The sequence below is a fragment of the Balearica regulorum genome, chromosome 4, assembly GCF_011004875.1.
Source record: "Balearica regulorum gibbericeps isolate bBalReg1 chromosome 4, bBalReg1.pri, whole genome shotgun sequence".
NCBI lineage: Eukaryota > Metazoa > Chordata > Aves > Gruiformes > Gruidae > Balearica > Balearica regulorum.
In genome coordinates, this window is record NC_046187.1 from 1916789 (window position 1) to 1936506 (window position 19718).

The 19718-nt window shown below is 46.0% G+C and overlaps 1 protein-coding gene and 1 long non-coding RNA gene across 2 annotated transcripts; one reads left to right on the forward strand and one right to left on the reverse strand.

The window, feature by feature from the left end:
* Positions 1 to 1117: 1117 nt before the first annotated feature.
* On the reverse strand, positions 1118 to 11835 carry LOC142601619 (uncharacterized). Its single transcript, XR_012835128.1, has 3 exons — positions 9789 to 11835; positions 5954 to 6041; positions 1118 to 4909 (listed from the first exon to the last, which is right to left on the reverse strand). It is a non-coding gene; the product is annotated as an uncharacterized LOC142601619 (long non-coding RNA).
* Positions 4072 to 19563, forward strand: PPEF2 (protein phosphatase with EF-hand domain 2). Its single transcript, XM_075750880.1, is given in 15 exon segments — positions 4072 to 4132; positions 7533 to 7660; positions 8223 to 8280; positions 8902 to 9077; positions 10110 to 10224; positions 11278 to 11324; positions 11765 to 12052; positions 12143 to 12292; positions 13052 to 13387; positions 14858 to 15043; positions 15746 to 15888; positions 16411 to 16517; positions 17597 to 17760; positions 18315 to 18402; positions 18986 to 19563. Coding segments are annotated over 15 exon segments (2226 nt in total). The 3' UTR covers positions 19165 to 19563.
* Positions 19564 to 19718: the final 155 nt, after the last annotated feature.

Genomic DNA, 19718 nt, shown 5'->3' on the forward strand with positions numbered 1-19718 from the left:
TCCAATATCTCTTTCAGGTTTTTTCCTAGTAAACTTCCAGTAAGTCTGCTGTATCCTCTCATTGCCTTCCAGATTCTGCTCATCTCTTCCCTCAGCTGTTCCAATGTCTATAAAATTGTTAAGTTTGCGGGGATTCAGTTGTGCATGTGCTACATGAAGTGTGTCATCCTTTCCTAGGAGCCCTGTTTTGGAGTTAGCTTCACGTTAGCGTCTGCGTTCCTTGCAGGAAGTCTTCAATTCACGTGCGTGGAGCACCAAATTCTGCACGGATCTTTAAAGCTCAGTGATGTGACAGAGCGTGTAGGATTTGATTCAAAATGCTGTCACTTGCTTTGGTTTTGAAGGAGTTAAAATAGTATTTACGGTAAGCCAGGAAATTAACCTAGGCTTTTGTTGTTCTTGTTTTGAGGTGGTTGATACAAATGGATTTGTGCAAGTTCTCCTTTAACGATTGTTATGTGGTATTGTAGGGTAGTATTACGCGAATCAGCAGCTAGTGTTTTAAGCATTGTAAAAATGAGCGTATTATCTGTTGGCTCAGGAAGTGTATGTGGAGCGTGGCTGTTAAACGTTTCTCCTGCCTTTAGAACGCTAACTCTGGTGAACAGGGAACATGAGTCTTTTCTACGTGTCTGTGGCCTTCTACCGAGGCGGTGAACTTTGCTGTTCTGTTAGTTGTCCGCGTCCATGTGTGGCTCGAGTCCATGCTTTTTTTTTGGTGGTGGTGTAGTTCTGTCCTGGTGTAAATGCATACAGTGGGTTTTATCACCTTGCTTTACTTGGCACGCCTATTTGCTAGCAGATGCTCTACGCAGTGGCACGTACCGGGGAAAGCCTCATAGGAATGCGTTGCAGCTTCTCAGAAGGCGTGGGGAAAGCCTGCTTTAGAGGCCTTCTAGCTGCACCAGAGAAAATGTAAATGTCTCTGCAGGAGAGGGGACTGGTGGCCAAGAGCAAGCTATCTGTCGCTGCATCATTTTGCCTCAGCTGGTTGTTCAATACAGCCTGTATTTGAGATTATGCTACTGTTCAACTTCATCAAGTCTTCCAGGCTATGTCTTTATGGCCCCCTGTTCCTCCTCTTTTTCTTGGTACAGGTTTTTAGGAAGAGCAGGTTTGATTCCACTGGAGTTTCTGGTTTACTGCTGTGCACTCCTTTGCTCAGGCTGTGGCCCTCAGAAAAATCTGAGAGTAACCAAGTGAAAAAGTTTGCAGCTCCAGGAATTGTTTGGGAGAGACCTGTTGACAAAACCATCACGATAAGATAAATAGGTAGGTGCTGTCGCATGTGCTTGCTCTTTGCAGGTGCTCCTCAGGCTCGCCAATACTAGACCATCCCTCGGTACGGATGGCCAAAATTTAGGTTTAAAGTAGGGCTGTCCGTATAACAAATGCTTGTTTGTTTTGCAGGGAAGGAGGGAAATGAGGAAAAGTTTTATTCTGTGTCTGCAAAAGTGCTCTCAAATCCAAGGTCACGTTTTATCAAAAGAGATAGGCAGTATCCCTGAATGCATCCTAAGCAAGCAAAGTACCTAACTCTGTACTTGCTTCATATTTGTTCTCCATTTTTAAAAAGTGATCTGGAAGTGTTTTAGCTCCTGGAAAAGGAATTTGGATGGATGGATTTTTTCCTCATGTTTGCATTTTTAAAGGTATCTTTAAAGGCAGTCACCTTTTCCGAAAAGCTGAAGCACCCGTTTTCCTTTGAGGCTGGTACCGTCAAGTTCCTAAGCAGTGCTGAAGACACACACGTAGGCACGCAGGCTGTGTTGACCTCCGGTGTGGAGGAGCAGTTGTCTACGCTAACCATGTTTCAGGGTTTTTTTCCTTGGGATTGGCTTGAATCCGGTCCTGTGGACCGACCTCCCGTTAGTACCTGGAGTGTGTCTTCTGGTGTCATTTCACCTGAAAGGAACCTGAGTCCTGCTGTTTCAGAGTGCCCTGCCAGCTTATTCCAGAATGCAGTAAGCAGAGGGGCTTGGGGATGACTGTTTCTAAAGCAAGCTCCCGACACAGAGCAAATCATTGGTCTCATTCCTTCTCTGGATAGCTAATACTTGCTGAAATCTTCAGATCTGTGTCTTTGAAAAGAAATTTTTTCTTTGGATAGCCAGACGGGAGTTCTACACTGAGAAATTCTGAGCTTGAAAATTTGTTTTTCCTGAAATGGGATTTGCCTTCTACAAAAGTTACAAGTAAGAGCCTTAAATGCTAGGTATTCTGATTTTTGTGTGCAGTTTTCTGTTTGAAGAGTTAATAATCTGAAAAGTTGTCAGAGTACCCGCATTATTTAAGCACAAAGGCCATAAAGCACCAGATATGATTGGGCATAATTCAGCAGTGATTTCAGGCCATTTTTGACGCTGGTATGAAATAGTGCTGTTAAAACTAAAGCGATTGGTATTTTGTTGAGAGCATTGCTACGTATCCTCCTGTTGCATCACCCGGTTAATGTGAAGATGTCATTGTGCACTTTGGCATCCTGGACAAGGTAGAGAATTTCAGCATTTCATCTGCCTTAGAAACTTTCCAAGCTGAAATGTTGCTTAGGACGGCTCATCTTCCTGAGCAAACACTCCACACACGCACCTTATACAACACCGGACGTGCTCCTTCAATTAGCGTTTGTGCAGATCTGTAGCTATTTTGAGAGGAAAGACGTGGGTTAGGTGGAAAGAGATTGAAGGAGGCAAAAGGATTGTGGGAAGTGAGAAAAGAAGGACTTTCTCCTCTGCCGGGAAGAAGCGCCTCTGTAGTCACACTGTCCTGACCCTTCAAAATCATCTGAGTTGTGGGCTCCTGCTAGCACCACGCTTAACATTTTTACCTGTGTTTATTTCCTTTCCTCCCTTTCTCAGCTTTCTCCTCCCCCAGTTCCCGGTAAGAAAACAAACCTGTATAATTCATAGGCGATACAGCCTAGGACCGCTTTGGCAGTATTACCTGATTGTTTTGGGTTTTTTTCCAGAGGAAACGTGTTTCACTGAATGACATTCTGGTTGTCTTCAAACTGAGAGATTTCAGAATTTGACCTAATCTTGAAATAGGATCCGTTTGCTCTGACCAGAGCTTCCCACAGCAGCGAGGTTACAAAAGTCTGGCTGTCCTGTCCTTTTATACTGGCCGGGATCTGAGCAATTAATGGTATAATATGCTGCCATGCTCAAGCAGATCCACGAGGTGAAGGAAAGCAGTGTTTAACAAAGCTGATTATTTTCTTATGATAGCTAATTGTTATTTCAGACTTAGCTCCCCCCTAGCTGTGGTACTGCAAATAGATTTAAATACCATCTGTGTGTTCATCCCTCATCGTGAGTTATCCTTCGCAGATGGCTATACACATGAATATTTGTCTGCATATACTGATTATTAATGAATTACCTTAATAACTTTTATGGTTCCTGATCAGTATTGAAAAACTGTTTTTTTCTATACTGTGTACGAACGCCTCCCACCCGCAGTCGTGTGTAGTAGTTTAGCACCTTCATCCAGGTGCTTTGGCTGTGCATCAGGAAGGGAGGAGGTAGCATGAGGATTCGGAGATGTAGTCTGCTCTCAGACCTCAATCAAGAGTATTGTATTGTAGCATCTGAAATGAATGTTCGGGTCAAAGACTGCATGTTGCTAAGAGTTTAGGAGCCCAAAATTAGCCATGTGAGGCATGGTGAGAGTACACGAATGCCTGAGTTATACACATCTACCGTACAATTACAGTAGCTATATAGGCAATCCTTGCTATTTTTATACAAGTAGGAAAGGTGCTGAAATGATTCCTATTCATATAGCTGACTTGAAATTTGAAACAGGAAGACAGAAATCCTCATCTCAGATTGTCTAAAAGACAGCAAAGTGGCTGGAAAAACCTGGTACCGGAAGATGTACTTGGGCACAAGACAAGCCATCTGCTCGTCGATCTTAATAAGTGTTAATATATTTAATTATAGATTCTCGGCACTGTGGGACATGTTGCAACTGTTTTGATTCTGACTGAATGGTCTTTCCTGCATCTCTTGTGTGGTGTTGGTGATACTGGGCCAGTCTGCAACGTTCTAGGAGCATTGGTTGGAGACCATGGGATCTGGTAGTTCTGTAAATGCCAACTACAAGTACTCCCTGCAGAAGTCTGAAAATGGTGAGTGATTCTTTGAAAAGTAATCTTTTCCTGTCTGCTCCTGCACATGCCGTCGGGAGGTTGCGGTGCATGTGTTTCTGTTCCGAGATACCTGGTTTTCTTCGTAGTATTGACGTGAGGTGATGTCTTTCAGTATCCTGTGACAAGGAGTCTCAGCTGTCAGGCAGAAGACTGACAGGCTTGAGAAAATAACAGCTATTTCGACCAGGATTAGATTAAAATCAATCAAAACCCGACCAGAAACGAAGCAGCAAAAAGCAATTCAGTTAGAACTAACATCTGATGGATTCATCAATTGCTGGCTAATATGCGTGCATTGTCACGTGCTGACAGCGAGATAGCTGGTATCACCCTGCTGCTTCTGGTGGGCTCCATTTTTAAAGACTGTTAGTGGCGCAGGACTGATAGAGCAGAAGCATTAGCAAAGTCAAAATAAATCTGGTTCTAAAGAAGGTAAGACGACGTGGCTAAGAAAAGCTGAAAAGCAAAAAGCGTGCTTTTTTCTGATTACATCAGCGCAATGCTTTTAGTCTCTGCTAATAATCTAGACTTGTTTATGGCTCTCAAAGCTATAATGATTTATTTTTATGAAACCCTCTGTATGATAGTGTCAGTTTTCTGGGTATGTGGTTAGGTCTGCTGTGGAACAAAGCGAGTTTAGGAGCGGGGCTTTACACATAAGGCAGGGTAAAAAAGTAAACAGATTACTTTGCTGTTTGAATCATTCGGTCATCAGCATTGGCGGAACAGCAGTATGGTGCAAACTGTTTGCAAGTGCTTTGAAAAGAAAAATAGTGATTGTGTTTAGAAATGAAGAAAGCAGGGATACCGTTGTGCCTCAGTCTTTTCTGTTTGTAATTGTTGTTTTTTGAAAAACTCCACCTTTTATTTAAGTAAGTTAGACTCGTCTATTGCTTATAGCACCAGAGAACCATGGACTTTCCCAGCAAGTTCAGGGCTGTTTTATTATAATGGCTTGTCTATAGCAAACAAAGTATAACATAAAACTAGTTACTTATTTGAAACCCTGCATTAGATCTGATACCTCATCAACAGCTTCCCATGGCAGTAAAACCCCTCTGAATTTCTTGCATCTGGTTCTCAAAATCCTTCAGATCTTTTAGTTTGCTTTCAGTAGCTTATATGATGATGTATGATTCAGTTTACTGCTCGGATCCTCGTGAAATGTGGATAAATCTCTTTCTCTTCCTTTTTTATTATTTTTTTCTTAACTAGTACAAACACTGCCAGATGAAACTCACCCAGGTAAGCTGGTAAATTAGAATACCTGGCTTTTTCAGTTGCAGAGTCAGTCTCTGTAAAAGTAGTGGAAAAAAACAATGCCTTGCCCATCTGGAGCTTAAAATACTCACTGTGCGCTTGATAACGAGTCTTTCATAGATTTGATTTTTACTGTTTCAAAGGATCTAGTTTTCATCGGTAAATGTGGAGTCATAACTATGAACTTCTGCTCGGGATTCAGTTGAAATACATCTGACTCTTACTGCAGTAATTGGACGTTTATCCCCTGTGGATAGGGGATCAGGGGAATGCAAGATACTTAGAAGTTGTTTATTTTAGAGAGTGATTGTGACTGTGATTCTGGTTACATGCCAGCCAAATTACTGTTCAGGGAGTAAGGCAGCTAGTGTTGGGTCTATTATAAAGGAGGCTTGAAGAGGAGCACCAAACCGCAGAGAAGAATGTCAGCCTTTTTAATTTTTCATAGCCCAGCACATCAGTAATCATTTTCTCAGCAAGATACAAGGCTCATGCAAAGAACGCATAAGTTACTCCTGAACTATGGTTAACCAGTCTTACCGTCTTGCCCACGACTTCACCGCGACTCAGTTCCCCAGCTGCACAGCAGCAATAGCTCTTCCCTTTTTGTGCTCTGCAGCTTCTAGTGCTGTAACAGTAACATAATTTAGAAGGATTATTATTTTCAGTGCATGAGCCATCAGTATATCTTATTTAGGTAAAGGTCAATACCTCCTGCTGAAGTGCAGGAAGGGTGGTTTATGTTATATAATTAATGCAAGCTAATTGAATTAATGTGATCTCTCTGTCTCTTGCCAGCACTTAGTGGCCTTTGGGGTAGGGGTGGGGCATTTCCTTCTTTTTATAAAGCTTTTCCACCCCCTCACCCACTCCTCCGAAAAAAAGCGCCTGCCCTGCTTTGGTGAAGGTGGCAGTGCTGTCTCACAAACCGGATGCCAAGGGAATACGAGCTTCTGCGGCAGGGCTAACTCTGAGTCTCCATTTGATTTGGGGGCCAGCCTGTAGATAAAGCAGTCATCCCTCCCTCAGCTAAAGATGACACAGAGAATCTATGTTAGAAAATGTTTTAAATGTAGGGCTCCAGAAATGAACAGGAAGGGACATAGAGCCTAATCAAGGGAGACGCCAAGTAGCAGAGCTGGTCGGCAAGGTCCTGTGAAGTAACCAGGCGGTCCAAATGGGGTCAAGACCAGCTAAGGAGGATGGAATTGTTTCTAGAGGTACATAAAGTTCTGTGGCAGAGCTTGAAAAAGGAAACGGGAAACTGCACCGACGTACTTTGCTTTAAATATGCACAAACCTCGTCTGAAATAATCTTTTAATGAAAAACACTGAAATTGGGGAAATGCAGAGGGATGGTTATGTTTTAAAGACCAGGGCAGATGGCCATCATTTGGAGGGAAGAGCCTGGTGCCAGTGCTGGTTGTGGATTGAACCGCGACCAGGCACTTGGCAATTCCTGGCATTTCACCTGGCAATTCCTGGCATTTCAGTCCTTCTGTGTCATTAAGTGGCCAAAGATCTGTCTCCCTCTTTTCACTGTGGGTGTTAATTTTGTCTTTATTTTATTCCAAGGTAATGCTATGGTAAGATTTATGCTAGAATAGATCCCTTCTGAAGTGTGTCCAGAACTGCAAAAGCTGAGGTATTTAGTTGGCTTAAAGGTAGACAAACCCCATGTTTTTAAGGCTCTGGAAGGGGACTCGGTGTCTTGTTTTCTCCCAACTCCTTGTGTGGCCTCAGTCAAATCTCGGGTTTCCTGAAGCCCCAGTACCTAGACCGTAAGACGGACATGAAAATGATCAAGGTAGATAGAAAGGGAGGAAATTGTCTTTTAATACTGAAGAACGTGTTTGGATTTTTAGGCCCTAATAAGGTGTTGTTAAAGCTGGTGCTGAGGAGCCAGCAGCAATGGTTAGAATTACTTCAGACATCTCTGGTCAGGCAGGGTCAGATCAACCTCTTGCAATAAGGTGAAAAGAAGAGGCTGTTTTGTTAAACTTGCTCCTGAAAAAGAAAGTTCCCTCTTCAATTTTCGGGGCCGGGAAGGCAGCGGTAGCAGGGTACCTCAGCTGCAGCCACTGCAGCTCAGCAGGCTGGTTCTGGTTTTGTCCTCTAGCTTTCAAGGCAGCCGTCTTGATCCAACGGTGGTATCGGCGCTACGTTGCTCGGCTGGAAATGCGCCGACGTTGCACCTGGAGAATCTTTCAGTCCATTGAGTATGCTTGCGAGCAGGATCAGATCAAGGTAAGGTGCCAAGGAAAAGAGTATGTAGGAAAATACATAGGAGGGCGGTTTCTGTACCACAGGCTCAATCGTTTCTGGCTCCTGGCTGGTAACCCTGCAAGTGCTTCCGTGGGCCAAGGACTGGGTTTCCTGCCCCTTTTTAGCCTACTGATTTCCTGCCAGCTTATCTCTGATGAAACCCTAAGTAATGAGTCTTGAAAGAAAGCCATAAGGACCTTTTGAACATTGTTTTTCCTGAGCCTGAACACAATAGGCAAGCCTAGTTGGTTGGTTATACTTTAACTTTGATTAATATTCTCTTATATGGTTACCTTGCTGTCAGGTGGGGAGAGGGAGGGCTTATAGGTGTACTTCCGCCTGCAGGGCTGAAAGTAAAGCTACTCTTTTGACTGCATCACAAGATAATTCAAAACTTGAATCGGTATAGTGTGATTTGTTGTACGTACCAGACAACATGAGAAGGGCATACATAATACTTCCAGAAAGAATGTCACGCTACGTTGCCACTCTTCAGAATTTCATTCCAGATGTGAATGATGATGGGCTCGCTCTCTTTTTGCAGCTTCACAACTTTTTCAGTTACCTCATGGACCACTTCACGCCAAGCAGCAGCAAAGAGAGTAAGTTTCTATGTGCCATTTGTAGATGTGGCACCAGCAGCTCAGCAGGTTGCGCCCTGTATTGATTTGTTGCCCTATGCTGGCCCCTCAGGGTGGCAAGGGGGGGCCAAGAGAGTCTAACGAGCGATGGCATCAGGAATTTGGATAGGGAGTGAATTGTCAGAGCTGTGCGAGGGATGTGGGGCAATTCCTGCTCCTTAGAAGCTGAAAGGGGGAATAAAAGCTCAGTATGTTTTCTAAGAGCAGTATTAAAATCAGCCTTTTTTTTTTCAGTGATCCCTGGTAACCAGGGCTTTGCAGAGTCCCCTTCTGAAGTGAGAGAGTCCAAGAATTCAATTAGCCATGGCAACCAATGTTGCCAACTAGCGTAGCTGCCAGCACTGCCTGACACGTATAGCACAAGGAAACTTGTCCCTGCAGCCTTTTCCCCGCTACAAATTCTGTAGCAGTGTCAAAATAGGAGCTAGCCTCTGCCGCTGCCATTGCTCGTGAGCTCTAGCCTAACCAAACAGCTTTTCCTTAGCAGATTACTAGAATGGAGTATTGAGCCAACTTAACTTTTTCTTGTCTCTTTCTCTTTTTAAAAAAACAAACAACCAAACCAACCAATCTGCCATCCAGGGGATTTCATCAGTCGCATGTTCGTAAGCGGGGAAAGCTTCAAAGAGGCAGAGCTGGAAAAATACTGTGACTATGAATCCATGGAGGTGCCAGACTCCTACACTGGACCCCATCTCTCTTTCCCACTCCTTCCTGACCATGCGACTGCCTTGCTGGAAGCTTTCAAACAGAAACAAGTAAGGATCCCAAAAGGAACCCCGTTCTCCCCTTCCCTACACAGGGGTGTAGGACAGATAATTTGCTTTTAGCCTTCCTAACAAGCTAAGCTGATTGGAGTATAACAAGCTGGCAGGCTGTTAAGCAAAGCGGATGGAAATGATATGGTATTTCCCCCTGCCATGGGGACTTTTTTCCTTTCTGAAAATGCAGTTCTCACAATACTTGAAACTTTTTGTAGGTGTGTGCCATTATTAACCTGAATTTCATTTTAAAAGGAAAAAACCCCACAACAGTCCATGTTGAAACATTCTGTCATTTTTTTGTTGCAATTCCTGAATTTTTAAAAAAGTATAGGATGGCCCAGATGGCAACAGCTGATTAAAGTTATGTTTTGTGCCATGCAACTTTTGCTCATATTTAAAATCTAAAATTTTATTTTTTTGATGAGGAAGTCTGGTACCAATTCAGCAGCACTAACAAGACAAGTCCTCATACAATTGCAGTGTTCTGCTGCCATCCTTCAGTCGAGGTGCTGAGCTGCAAAATAGGCCAAAGCATCCCTTCTCCAAACAAAATGACTTCTAAAATAAAGGTCTCCAATGTCTTGACTAATATTAAATGCCTACACCCTGGCTTTGAGCAAACATAGTTCTGCAGGACGCACGGCAGCTCACAGCCTGGTTTGATGTGGAAAAGGCTATGAAAGATCTAGAGGAGCGGCTTCTTACCTGTGATACCGGGCTGTAGGAGGTGGTGTTGCGTAGCGGATTAGAGCCTTGACCACGGGGTGCCAGGACTTATGGGTTCTCTTGCCAGCCCTGCCAGCGCCGAGCCTGGGCTGCTTTGGGCGAGTCTCTTCTGTCCTGCTGTTGTCCAGTATTTGCCTCATCTTGTTTGTAAGCCCGCAGGTCAGCACTGAGCGTTGTCCCAATGAGTTCCTGCCATCCAGGCTATCGCGGCGGGCCCTTGGGTCCTTTGCAGACAAGAGCTGCGCTGCTGCACAGAGGTCACTGATTTCCCGCTTTAATCCCTTCGCTTTCTCCTAGTAGCAGCTCCACGCTCGCTATGTCTTAAACCTTCTGCATGAGACCAGGAAGCACCTCAAACAGTTGCCAAACATCAGTCACGTCTCCACCTGCTATAGCGAGGAGGTCACCGTGTGCGGTACGTCTGGAAGGGAAGGTGGTTTGTCTATTTGGAGTCTGCGTTAGGCTTCCATGAGAGATTTTGGAATACATCATTAACAAAGCCTACCCCTAGATGGTAGCGTTCAGCTTGGCGTAGCCTGGTGTAGCAGTGGTGCTGTCACAGGGATTATAAAAATGCAAGGAGAGGAGGAGGTACGAAGGGAAAAGATAAGGATATACATTTGTCTAAGGGAAGACGGTGATAATGATGGCCTGTGGCTTTAAAAATTGTTGCTTTAAAAATTGTTATACATTACAGCAAAGATTTAAAGAATTTTTCAACTGGATTCAAATTTGTTCTGTCACCGCAAACTTGGAGTCCTTTTAGTAAACCACAGAAGCCACACTCAGTTGAGGACTGGCCTCAAAATTCAGTCATTTTCTGTCCTGTTCTGTGGCCTGGGTTTATTTAAACAACAAAGTCCTGGAGCTGTTTTCTCCAAGCGTTCAGTAACGGCAGCGTACGCATTCAGATCCAGAATACTAATCCATCTTTGTGTCTTATCAAGTAAATTTGAAAGAGACAAAGCTTTTCACCATTATTTTCCTACTCTAGGACTGATGTTTAAACTTTGAGATATTTCTGAAAAATATGTACTTAGGACAGGCTTTTGTGTGCAGTCAGCTTCTGCAAAACAAACCTCTCTCTCCAATATCATGTTAAACGAGAATTTAGTTTGATGATTATTTTGTATGCAAAGCTTTCTCCCATGTAATGATCAAAGTCAAATAGTTTCTTGTGCCACGTTGTGCCATCATAAGAGATAAATGAACATAGCTTCTGAATCAGAGTCTTCAGGAGCCGGTGTAGGTTTTTTGCTGTCCTTCTCAGGCTTCAGCTCAAGCTTTTACGTCATGTCCTCTTCCTTCCGGCACATTGCCTCAGTGTAAGGCAGCTTGTGCCTTGAAGTTCTCAAAATATTTCAGTGGTCATTAATTTATAAAGGACATACTTGATAGGAAGATTTTTACTGGTGTCTTTTTAAGTTAAAGGTAAACATACTGTGACTTGTCTTTTTGTGCCTGTTAGGAGACTTGCACGGCCAGCTGGATGACTTGTTCCTCATATTTTATAAGGTAGGCACCGTATTTGGAGAGGGAGGCTGGCCTGGCATTGCGAGAGGTATCGCATGGGTCCTGCTGAGAAACGTTTGCAAAATTGGGCCCTTCACGTGCAGTTCTCCAGGTCAATTTGATCAGTTTTAAATGGCTTCACAAAGCAGCAGCTTATTCCCTTGCTGACTTTGAAATCTGATATACGTGTATATTTGGGAAGTGCCAGTGGCCATTTTTGTAAGTGCTGATACCACTGGCAACCCTTCCTGACTGCCAGCTTTCACTTTCCGGTGCATTTGCCATTGGGAGCCTAGAGGATAAAAATAGGAGTCAGCATCTATTGTGTAAGGTAACCTGGGAGAGGAGTGACAGAATGGGCAGCCTGGGGGGGGCGGGGGGGAGTATATGTAGATGATAGGGAGGCCTCTCTTGTAACATCCGCCTATTCCTTGCTTCTACAGAATGGCCTTCCTTCCCCTTCCAAGTCCTACGTGTTCAACGGGGACTTTGTAGACAGAGGCAAACAGTCCCTCGAGATTCTCATCGTCCTCTTTACCTTCCTCTTGATCTATCCAAAAGAGGTTCATCTCAACCGTGGGAACCACGAGGACCACATGGTCAACTTACGGTACGGGTTCTGCGTGGGGCTGATTGCGATGTCAAGGGTGTCACTGTGAAATCCCACTGAACTTCCTTTCTCCTGTTCCTTTAGCTATGGTTTTGCCAAGGAAGTAATGCAGAAATACAAGGTAGGCATACGTTTGTGTCTCCTTTACCACGTGAGACGTGGACTTTAAAGGCTTGATGCTCCATCTTTTCTTTCTGACGTGTCCTCCTAGGTGCACGGAAAGAAAATCTTGAAGATGATTCAGAATGTCTTCTGCTGGCTGCCCCTGGCCACCCTGATTGATCAGAAAGTTCTCATCATACACGGGGGCATCTCTGACACCACTGACCTGGACATGCTTGAGAAAATTCAAAGGAACAAAGTAGGTTTTATTTCCTAGATATTGCAAGAGACAGCAGTGTTGCTGATTTGTGGCGAGCAGCTTATTTCTACATGTCAACTTCGCTGTTGATGAGACAAATCTAAAGGATGGTCTTCCTAGACAAACTGTGTTTCGGTACAGGCTTGGAGTGGATGGCTTTGGTTTAATAGTGCCTGTGTAGGATGTGCTTCTGGAAGATGTGCTTCAGGGAAGTGGTGGATAATAGCACGGGTAAATAGCTGTGCTGGTGCTGACTGTAAAAACACAGTGATGATGAGGCTTTGTCCCACAGTTTTTTAGCCTGTTTTTCACCCTAGATTTCCAGAAGGATTTTCATAAGTCATTTCACTTGCCTCTGCCTCACTTTCTAGTTGAGAAATACTACGTCCCTTCTCCAAATGTAACGACAAGCGCTCACATTAGTCATTGGTCCTTCTCTCATTCTGCCGCCTAGTTCCCATTGCCGATTAAATCTATGTACTCTACCTTTTGTGAAATGTCTGAGCAGCAGCAAGTCGATGAAGAAGAGAGAGCTCTGTAGTCAGGATGGATGTGGGGCCCCAGCTGTAGACCAAGAACAGCACGCCCGAGAGGACAGCACTAGTAATATCCCACAATTAATTGGCGTTTGATGGCAGCAAAGGGATTTGAGGCTCGGAGGTTTGTCACTTGACAGTCTGCCAATGGAAGATGTTAGAGCTGGAGATGTAGGTTTCCAAGCGGTGTGATCATCTCTCTTTTCTCTCTTACCTCTTTCAGTTTATTTCTGTATTAAGAGGGAAGAAAAGAAAGGAGTCGAATAGAAATGTGGAAATACAGGAAATAAACGGGGAGAGCAAAGTAGAGGCTGACTCAGCAGGGAACGAGGCAGCCCCCAGTTTATCTCTGGAGCCCCGGCCGGCCCAGGCTCCCAGCACGGCCAACAGGCTGGAGTTCTCCAGGTGGGTCCGGCAGACGGTGCAGGAGCAAATTGAGTGGTGCCGCCGGCTGGTGGACATCAGCGAGTCGGAGGAGGAGGAGCTCACCTATTCCAGTGTGGTCTCCTTGACGGATTTGGATGGGCCGTGCTGGACTCGCCAGGAGGAGTGGAAGCAGGTGAGTAGTCTACGTGGGGCCCCGAGCTCGGTGGGCTGTGGGTGCCTCTGCAGGTTTGTTCTCTGTTTGTACTGAGGAATCTCAGTACAAAATATGCAGGCCAGTGCACAGACCTCTCTGCAAAGAGGTTTTTGCTGCTTCATATAGTGGAGTTAAGGAGCAACTCAGTGTTGAAGTGCCAGTGGGCAGGCTAATGGGGTTTGTGCTGTTTTGTGCCAACTGCTCTGTACCCCGAGAGAGCCCGGCGCTGATCGTTCATGGAAGGACTGTACTGTGAGTACGTGATCTCTGCTGCTTGGGGATGCTTCGTTAGATACCGGCACTACGTGCAGCCCATCCTGTGGCACAGTTCCCTAGCAACTGAAGAGCTGTGCACGACAGTCACGTAGAAGAACACAGGCCGTGTGCAAGACTGGTGCTAGCTGCTGTTCTCCTGGCACCTTTCTCCTACCTGTGCGAGTCAGGCTCTTGACTGGGCTTTCAGCTTTCTGCGCTAAAGGCTCTGTCCCAGTGTTTCCCCTAGCACAGCACTCATCTGCTGTTGTATAAATAAAACTGTTGCTCAGGCACAGAGTGGGGCAACAGGTTTTCTTGGTTCACTGCAGGGGAGAGAAATAACAGACAAGACTGATTGTAGAGCTCAGTGGTTATATTGTTATTGTTCACGTGGGGTATCTGAAGTCAGCTCTGGAGGTAATGAAGAAGCACGTCATTTGCTGACGAGTGAGTTGCGAGTGAGGTACCAAGAGCAGACTGAAGTTACGGTTTTAGCTGGGCTGCTCTGCAAGTAGAGTGCTGGGCAGGCCAGAGCCTGGGAACTCGGTTTCCTGTTTGTGTTAGACCAGTCTGTCTGTAAGCCCCTTCTATACGCTCGGAAACCATCGTTACTTCATGTTACAGATGATATCCCGGCATTGCACGCCTTATCAGCATAAAGCTATATATTGAGGTCAGGGTTAAAGAGATTAAACTTTAATCCAAACAGTGGTTACTGAGTCAGCACATACTTAGATTTCTGGAGGCTGTGGAATGTCCTGGCTAGACAGCAAAGGAGTTTAATACTAAGCCTGCTCATGGCCTCAGGATCTGCTGGGTGTTCTTGCCCTGGGACCTGTGTTTTGGGATGGAGGAGGACAGGCAAGGCTCTTTGAAATCTCAGATCCAGCCAAGGGAAAGCTTCTGTCAGACCTGATTTATGGACACTCCTCTTCCCCCAGGCACTTTGGGTGTGCCTGTAGCTCCAGGCCAACAATATTGTCACCTCTGTGGTGGACCGGGTCTGTGACAGTCCTGCAGAGCAGTATGGTGGTTCAGCTGGGATGCAGGAAACGTCTCTGTTACCAGGCACTATGGTAATAGCGCAGCAGCCCAGGGAGGGATTCAGAGGTAGAGCTGAATTTGCTTAGTAAACTTTGATGGGTGGTATCTGCTGGGTACACTTTATTCGCTGAACTTTTCCAATCCTTTCAGATTTTAGACATTCTCTGGAGTGACCCCATGCCTCAGGAGGGCTGCAGAGCAAATACGGTGCGAGGTGGTGGCTGCTACTTTGGGCCTGACGTGACAGGGAAGATCCTCGAGAAGTACAACTTGCAGTTCCTCATCCGCTCCCACGAGTGCAAGCAGGAGGGCTACGAGTTCTGTCACAACCGGAAGGTCGGTGAGGGAGATGGCGTGAAGGATACTTGGGTTTCCATCTTGCCATGGTGGGGTTTCCGGGGTGGCTTGTCTCAGCTCTGCATTCCTTTCAGTGGGGTTTTGTTAAGTACATGCAAAATCCTTGAACAGCCTTATTGTTATAAGTTACCAAAGTGCGCTCCCAGCTGAGGTCCTAGGTCAGGACAGTCTGGAGCCACCTACTCTGGTGGGGGCATCTGTTGTGCAGGCAAAGCACATCCTTGCGTGTGGTAGCTGAGAAAAGGCCTGAACCCATTGTGCCATTGCCCCCCCCTTAATGCAGCTGTTTCTGAAGATGATGTACAGAAGGGGTTACTAAGCTGCTGCAGCAAAGTTTTGCTCTCAGAAGCTTCAGGGTCACTTCAGTGACTTCAACAGGGGCACGTTTGACTCTGCTCAGTGCAGCGGAGAGTGGAAGTTTGTCAGGAGAGTACAGTGAAATCGCAGAAGCCCAGCGCGTTGCCAGATCCACGTGAGACCGGTGCCACCCTCGAGGAACTTGCACTCGTAAGGCTTCCAGGCCAGCTGCCACCTTGCTCTTTCTTTTCCACGTAAATCATGTTGCTTTCACAATCTTGTTGACTCCAGATGCGATCGGTGGTGGTGTTTTCACTGATACACGTCTATATAATAGAGGATGTATGTACTGACAGTAAATGCCTCTCTTTTTGTCGGGGTTAGGTGCTGACCATATTTTCGGCCTCAAACTACTATGAGATTGGCAGCAACAGGGGAGCCTATGTGAAGCTGGGACCGGACCTCGTCCCCCATTTTGTTCAGTACCAAGCCAACAAGACGGCCCATACTCTCACTATGACCCAAAGGCAAGGCTTTATACTTGCTCTGTATCCACCAAGTCAAAATGCTGAAAGGGAAAACTTTGGGAGCTTTGAGAAGGTTTGACTCCAGAGCTGAACTTAAACAGCTTCATTTACTAAATAACAGCGCTAGAGGAGGATTCAGGCTTTGTGCAGAACTTACTGAGGGAAGCTCACGGGTTGAGTAGGGAGCGTTACAAGATCAGAAGGGGACTCTTTTTTTACAGACTGCTGATTTTCCAGCTTCTCTTTTCAATGTCAAGCTTTAACTTTTGACCCTCGCCGAGGTTCCCTTCTGCTTTGTTACTTCACAAATTGATGCAGGGATTCACAGCATCAGCTGCACGGAACTGTGCTCCAGGTGTGCAGCGTCTTGTCACGAGCGTTGCGGTGCAGCTGTAGCCGTGCAGAGCAGTTGTTCGAGGGTCTGGGCAATCCATGGACAGGCCAGACAACTGGGAAGGCGCAGCTTCTCTTGAGCTTTGTGGCGAGTCCTTAATGTGCTTCTCTCTTTTCCGCATCCTCCAGAATCAGCAGAGTGGAGGAGTCAGCCTTTCGAGCTTTGCGGGAAAAGCTCTTTGCTCACACCTCGGCCCTCATCAGCACGTTCAAGGCCTACGATAAGGACAATACGGGTAAATCTGAGCCAAGGGACACTCAGGTTAATTCCCTCGTAGGACAGGGTTGAAGTGTGGCTGGTTGGGAGCCTCCTCACTGACAGTTGTCAGTGACTGTCACAGGAGAGGCTGTGTCACACCTTGCCAGAGCATTGGTCCCATTTGTGTTATTCAGCGTCTCTGTTGGGAACCTGTTGATGCCTCAGAGTGGTATTATAATGAGGGGGTGTCGGAGAAGCAAGAGGTGATTAGCCTCATGTGTAGCAATTTAGGCTTGGTACCAGGAGAACCCTTTGGAACAGGAGTATCGATGAAGCATTGGAAAAGATGACGTGGAACATGTCTGTCATGTGTCACTTGGGAAGGGCTGGGTGGTCTCTAGAGCCCCTTCATCCCTGGTGTCTAAAATCACCGAGAAGAGGAAGGCGAGGGACGTCCTCTGTGGCAGCTGCCTCTGTCAGAGCCTTAAGGAAGGAGCTGAGAGTTGGTAATTCTCTCGCTACCAGGAGTGCTCTGCTGGTGCAGCGACCAAGACATGTTGCTGAGCTCTGTCCGTTTGTGGGCTGGAGGAGAAAAGGGACACAGAAGTTGGAAGAACTGTTTTCTTGCTTTCTTCCCTGGCAGCAAAATTGTTCGCTAAAGTCCAGTTCAGCTGTTAGAGCAGCTGCTAAACTAGGGGCTTGTCTGTGTTCCTGGATCGCTGAGGAAGTGCTAGTGCAGTCGTGTAGGCCACGATCTGCAGGGTGACCCTGGCGGTAGGCTACAAATTTATAATGACGCATCCACAGTTCCTGTCTTCCCGTTGTTCCGATGTTTGCAGCCCCACGGTTCTGTTTTCTTGCAATGACCAAAAGCTTGCTGAGGCTGGGGGCGAGCAGCGAGGGCACTTGTGCCTGCAGTGGCTGATGTCTGTATGGCCGTGTAGGGTTTTTTCCTGTACCAAAGTGCTGAAGTGTGCCATGGAGAAACGACACTGTTGCTGTCACCAGCATGGTAGACCGGGTATGCGTACTGCTCTAGGCTTTTAACTTTGCCTTCACGTGCTTTCAGGTGCCCGTCTCTCAGAAGGTCTCCATGGCTCTCCCTTTTCTTCACAGGAAGGATCACGCTGAGCAACTGGGCGACAGCAGTGGAGTCAGTCCTGAACCTGGGCTTGCCCTGGCGAATGCTGAGACCGCAGCTGGTGCGCAGCACGGCGGACGGCATGCTGGAGTACAAGTCCTGGCTCGACGACTTGGCCATGGAGCAGCGGAGTCAAGAGGTGAGGACTCACCCCCTTCCCTCAAAGCATGATGTAAAGCAACTCACAAGATCCCCAGCACATGGAACCAAGTATGGTACGAAAGGAGAGCAATGGTTCCGGTTGCTGTGTAACCCAAAATGAATTCAAGTGGTCCAGAAACGTTCAGTCCATTGTAAACATAGATGATGCATGTGCAACCAAAGCCTGGAGGTAGTTTTGGATGCAGGCTTTTAAGTAGGAAAACTCTATTCCATTCTCTGAGTCGCAGTTTCTTAGTTACACCCAGCAAAACCAACTCTGCAGTGTTTAAAAAATGTAGCCCAAGTCACTGTCTTCTTTTTTAGCCGGGAAAAGCTGTTTGGAAGCGATAGGTTGCTGAAGTGCTATAATGCAGATTTGCACAGAGGGTCTAGTCATCACAACCCTGTTTCATAAGCCACACATGATGCAAAGTGCATTGCTGGCAATCTCCTGAGAGCAGTAAACGTTGTTATTTATTATGGGAAGGTCTGCAGTAAAGCAGGAAGCTGTCAGAGGAAGGGTAGCAGGAGTATGACCATGTTGTTTTTCAGCACATCCAGTCGAGCTTGCTGGAAGTCATTTATCGAAACAGATCCAACTTGGAGACCATATTCAGGATCATAGACAGAGATCATTCAGGTAAGCAGGTGCGCGGGGAGCGTCAGTCACTGCATTGTATTCCATTCTACTTTTGGGCTCCCTGTAGTATGTACAAAAGCATTTTAAGGGTTTAAAGTTTGGGTCTTTGTCCTCCCTCAGTTGGGGTTATCGCCTCAAGAGCTTCTGAAATGTCATTGCAAGTTTCCACAAACGTGATGCATTTTGAAGGACTGTGTGCAGTCCAGGTAGAGAACAGCAGAACAAAAATTGTGATGACAGCAATGACAGTAATGCACCGTACTCGGGATCTTGAGCATTACCTGCTTTCAAGCAGTCATCTCCACCAAATTACTTTGGGAAAGAGAAAATACAAGTCTCTGCTTTCTTTTGTTCTCCCAAATTGTATTATGTCTCTTTACTGCTGTATTTTAGGCAGTGTTCTGCATGTGAAATTAAGATTACGAGTGATTCCCTTCCTTCCTCTAGGGTATGTAGGCAGCAGGGGTGGGATGAGAGATCAAATGTGAGCAGGGGTCCCTCCTTGCACGCTGAGCGGGGACTGACTGGCAGCAGTGCCCGTGGTGACCTTGCGCTGAGGTGGCTGTGCCTTCCTGTTCCACAGGCCTCATCTCGTTTGAGGAATTCCACCAAACCTGGAAGCTGTTCAGCTCCCACATGAACATTGAACTCACGGATGATGGGATCAACGACTTAGTTCGCAGCATTGATTTCAATAAGGATGGAAATATCGACTTCAATGAGTTCCTAGAGGCCTTTCGCCTTGTCAAACAGTCACAGTAGTGAGAACCTGGTGCGGGTTGCCACGTCCAATGCCTTGACTGTCTGCGAAGCCAGGAGGACTGCTTCCTACCGCTCCGCAGGGCGTGCCGGCAGATGCGAAGCAGGGGAAGGGAAGGCAGGTACCTGTAGCGCTTATTGGTTGAATACAGTGACTGCCGTAGCTAACAGCTGTGACCCATTTGGGGAAGGTCAAGGGTAAAACAGATAAGCTGCACTTCAGTTCTGAACATTTTTTTGAAAGGAGCTGTGTTTTAAGTAGAAATTTCTGCTCGAAGGGAAGATGCAACTTAAATTATCTTGTCCGTGCATGCGATGAAACATTACAGTCTATTCATGTGTAGTAAAGTGGAAGTAAAGGTATTCCTTGTAGGCAGTGTTTTAACCAGGTAGCAACTGCTCCAGCCCTGCTTTCCTTTTAATAAAGATTTTTTCCTAGATTGCTGGTTCTGGCCTGTTCTAGTTTGCCAACTCTGTTAGCAGACGTGCTGTTTCAGTGATAATACCTTATTTCCCTCTGTTGTTTCTTTACTGTGGTAAGTTTGAAGCTAATCAAT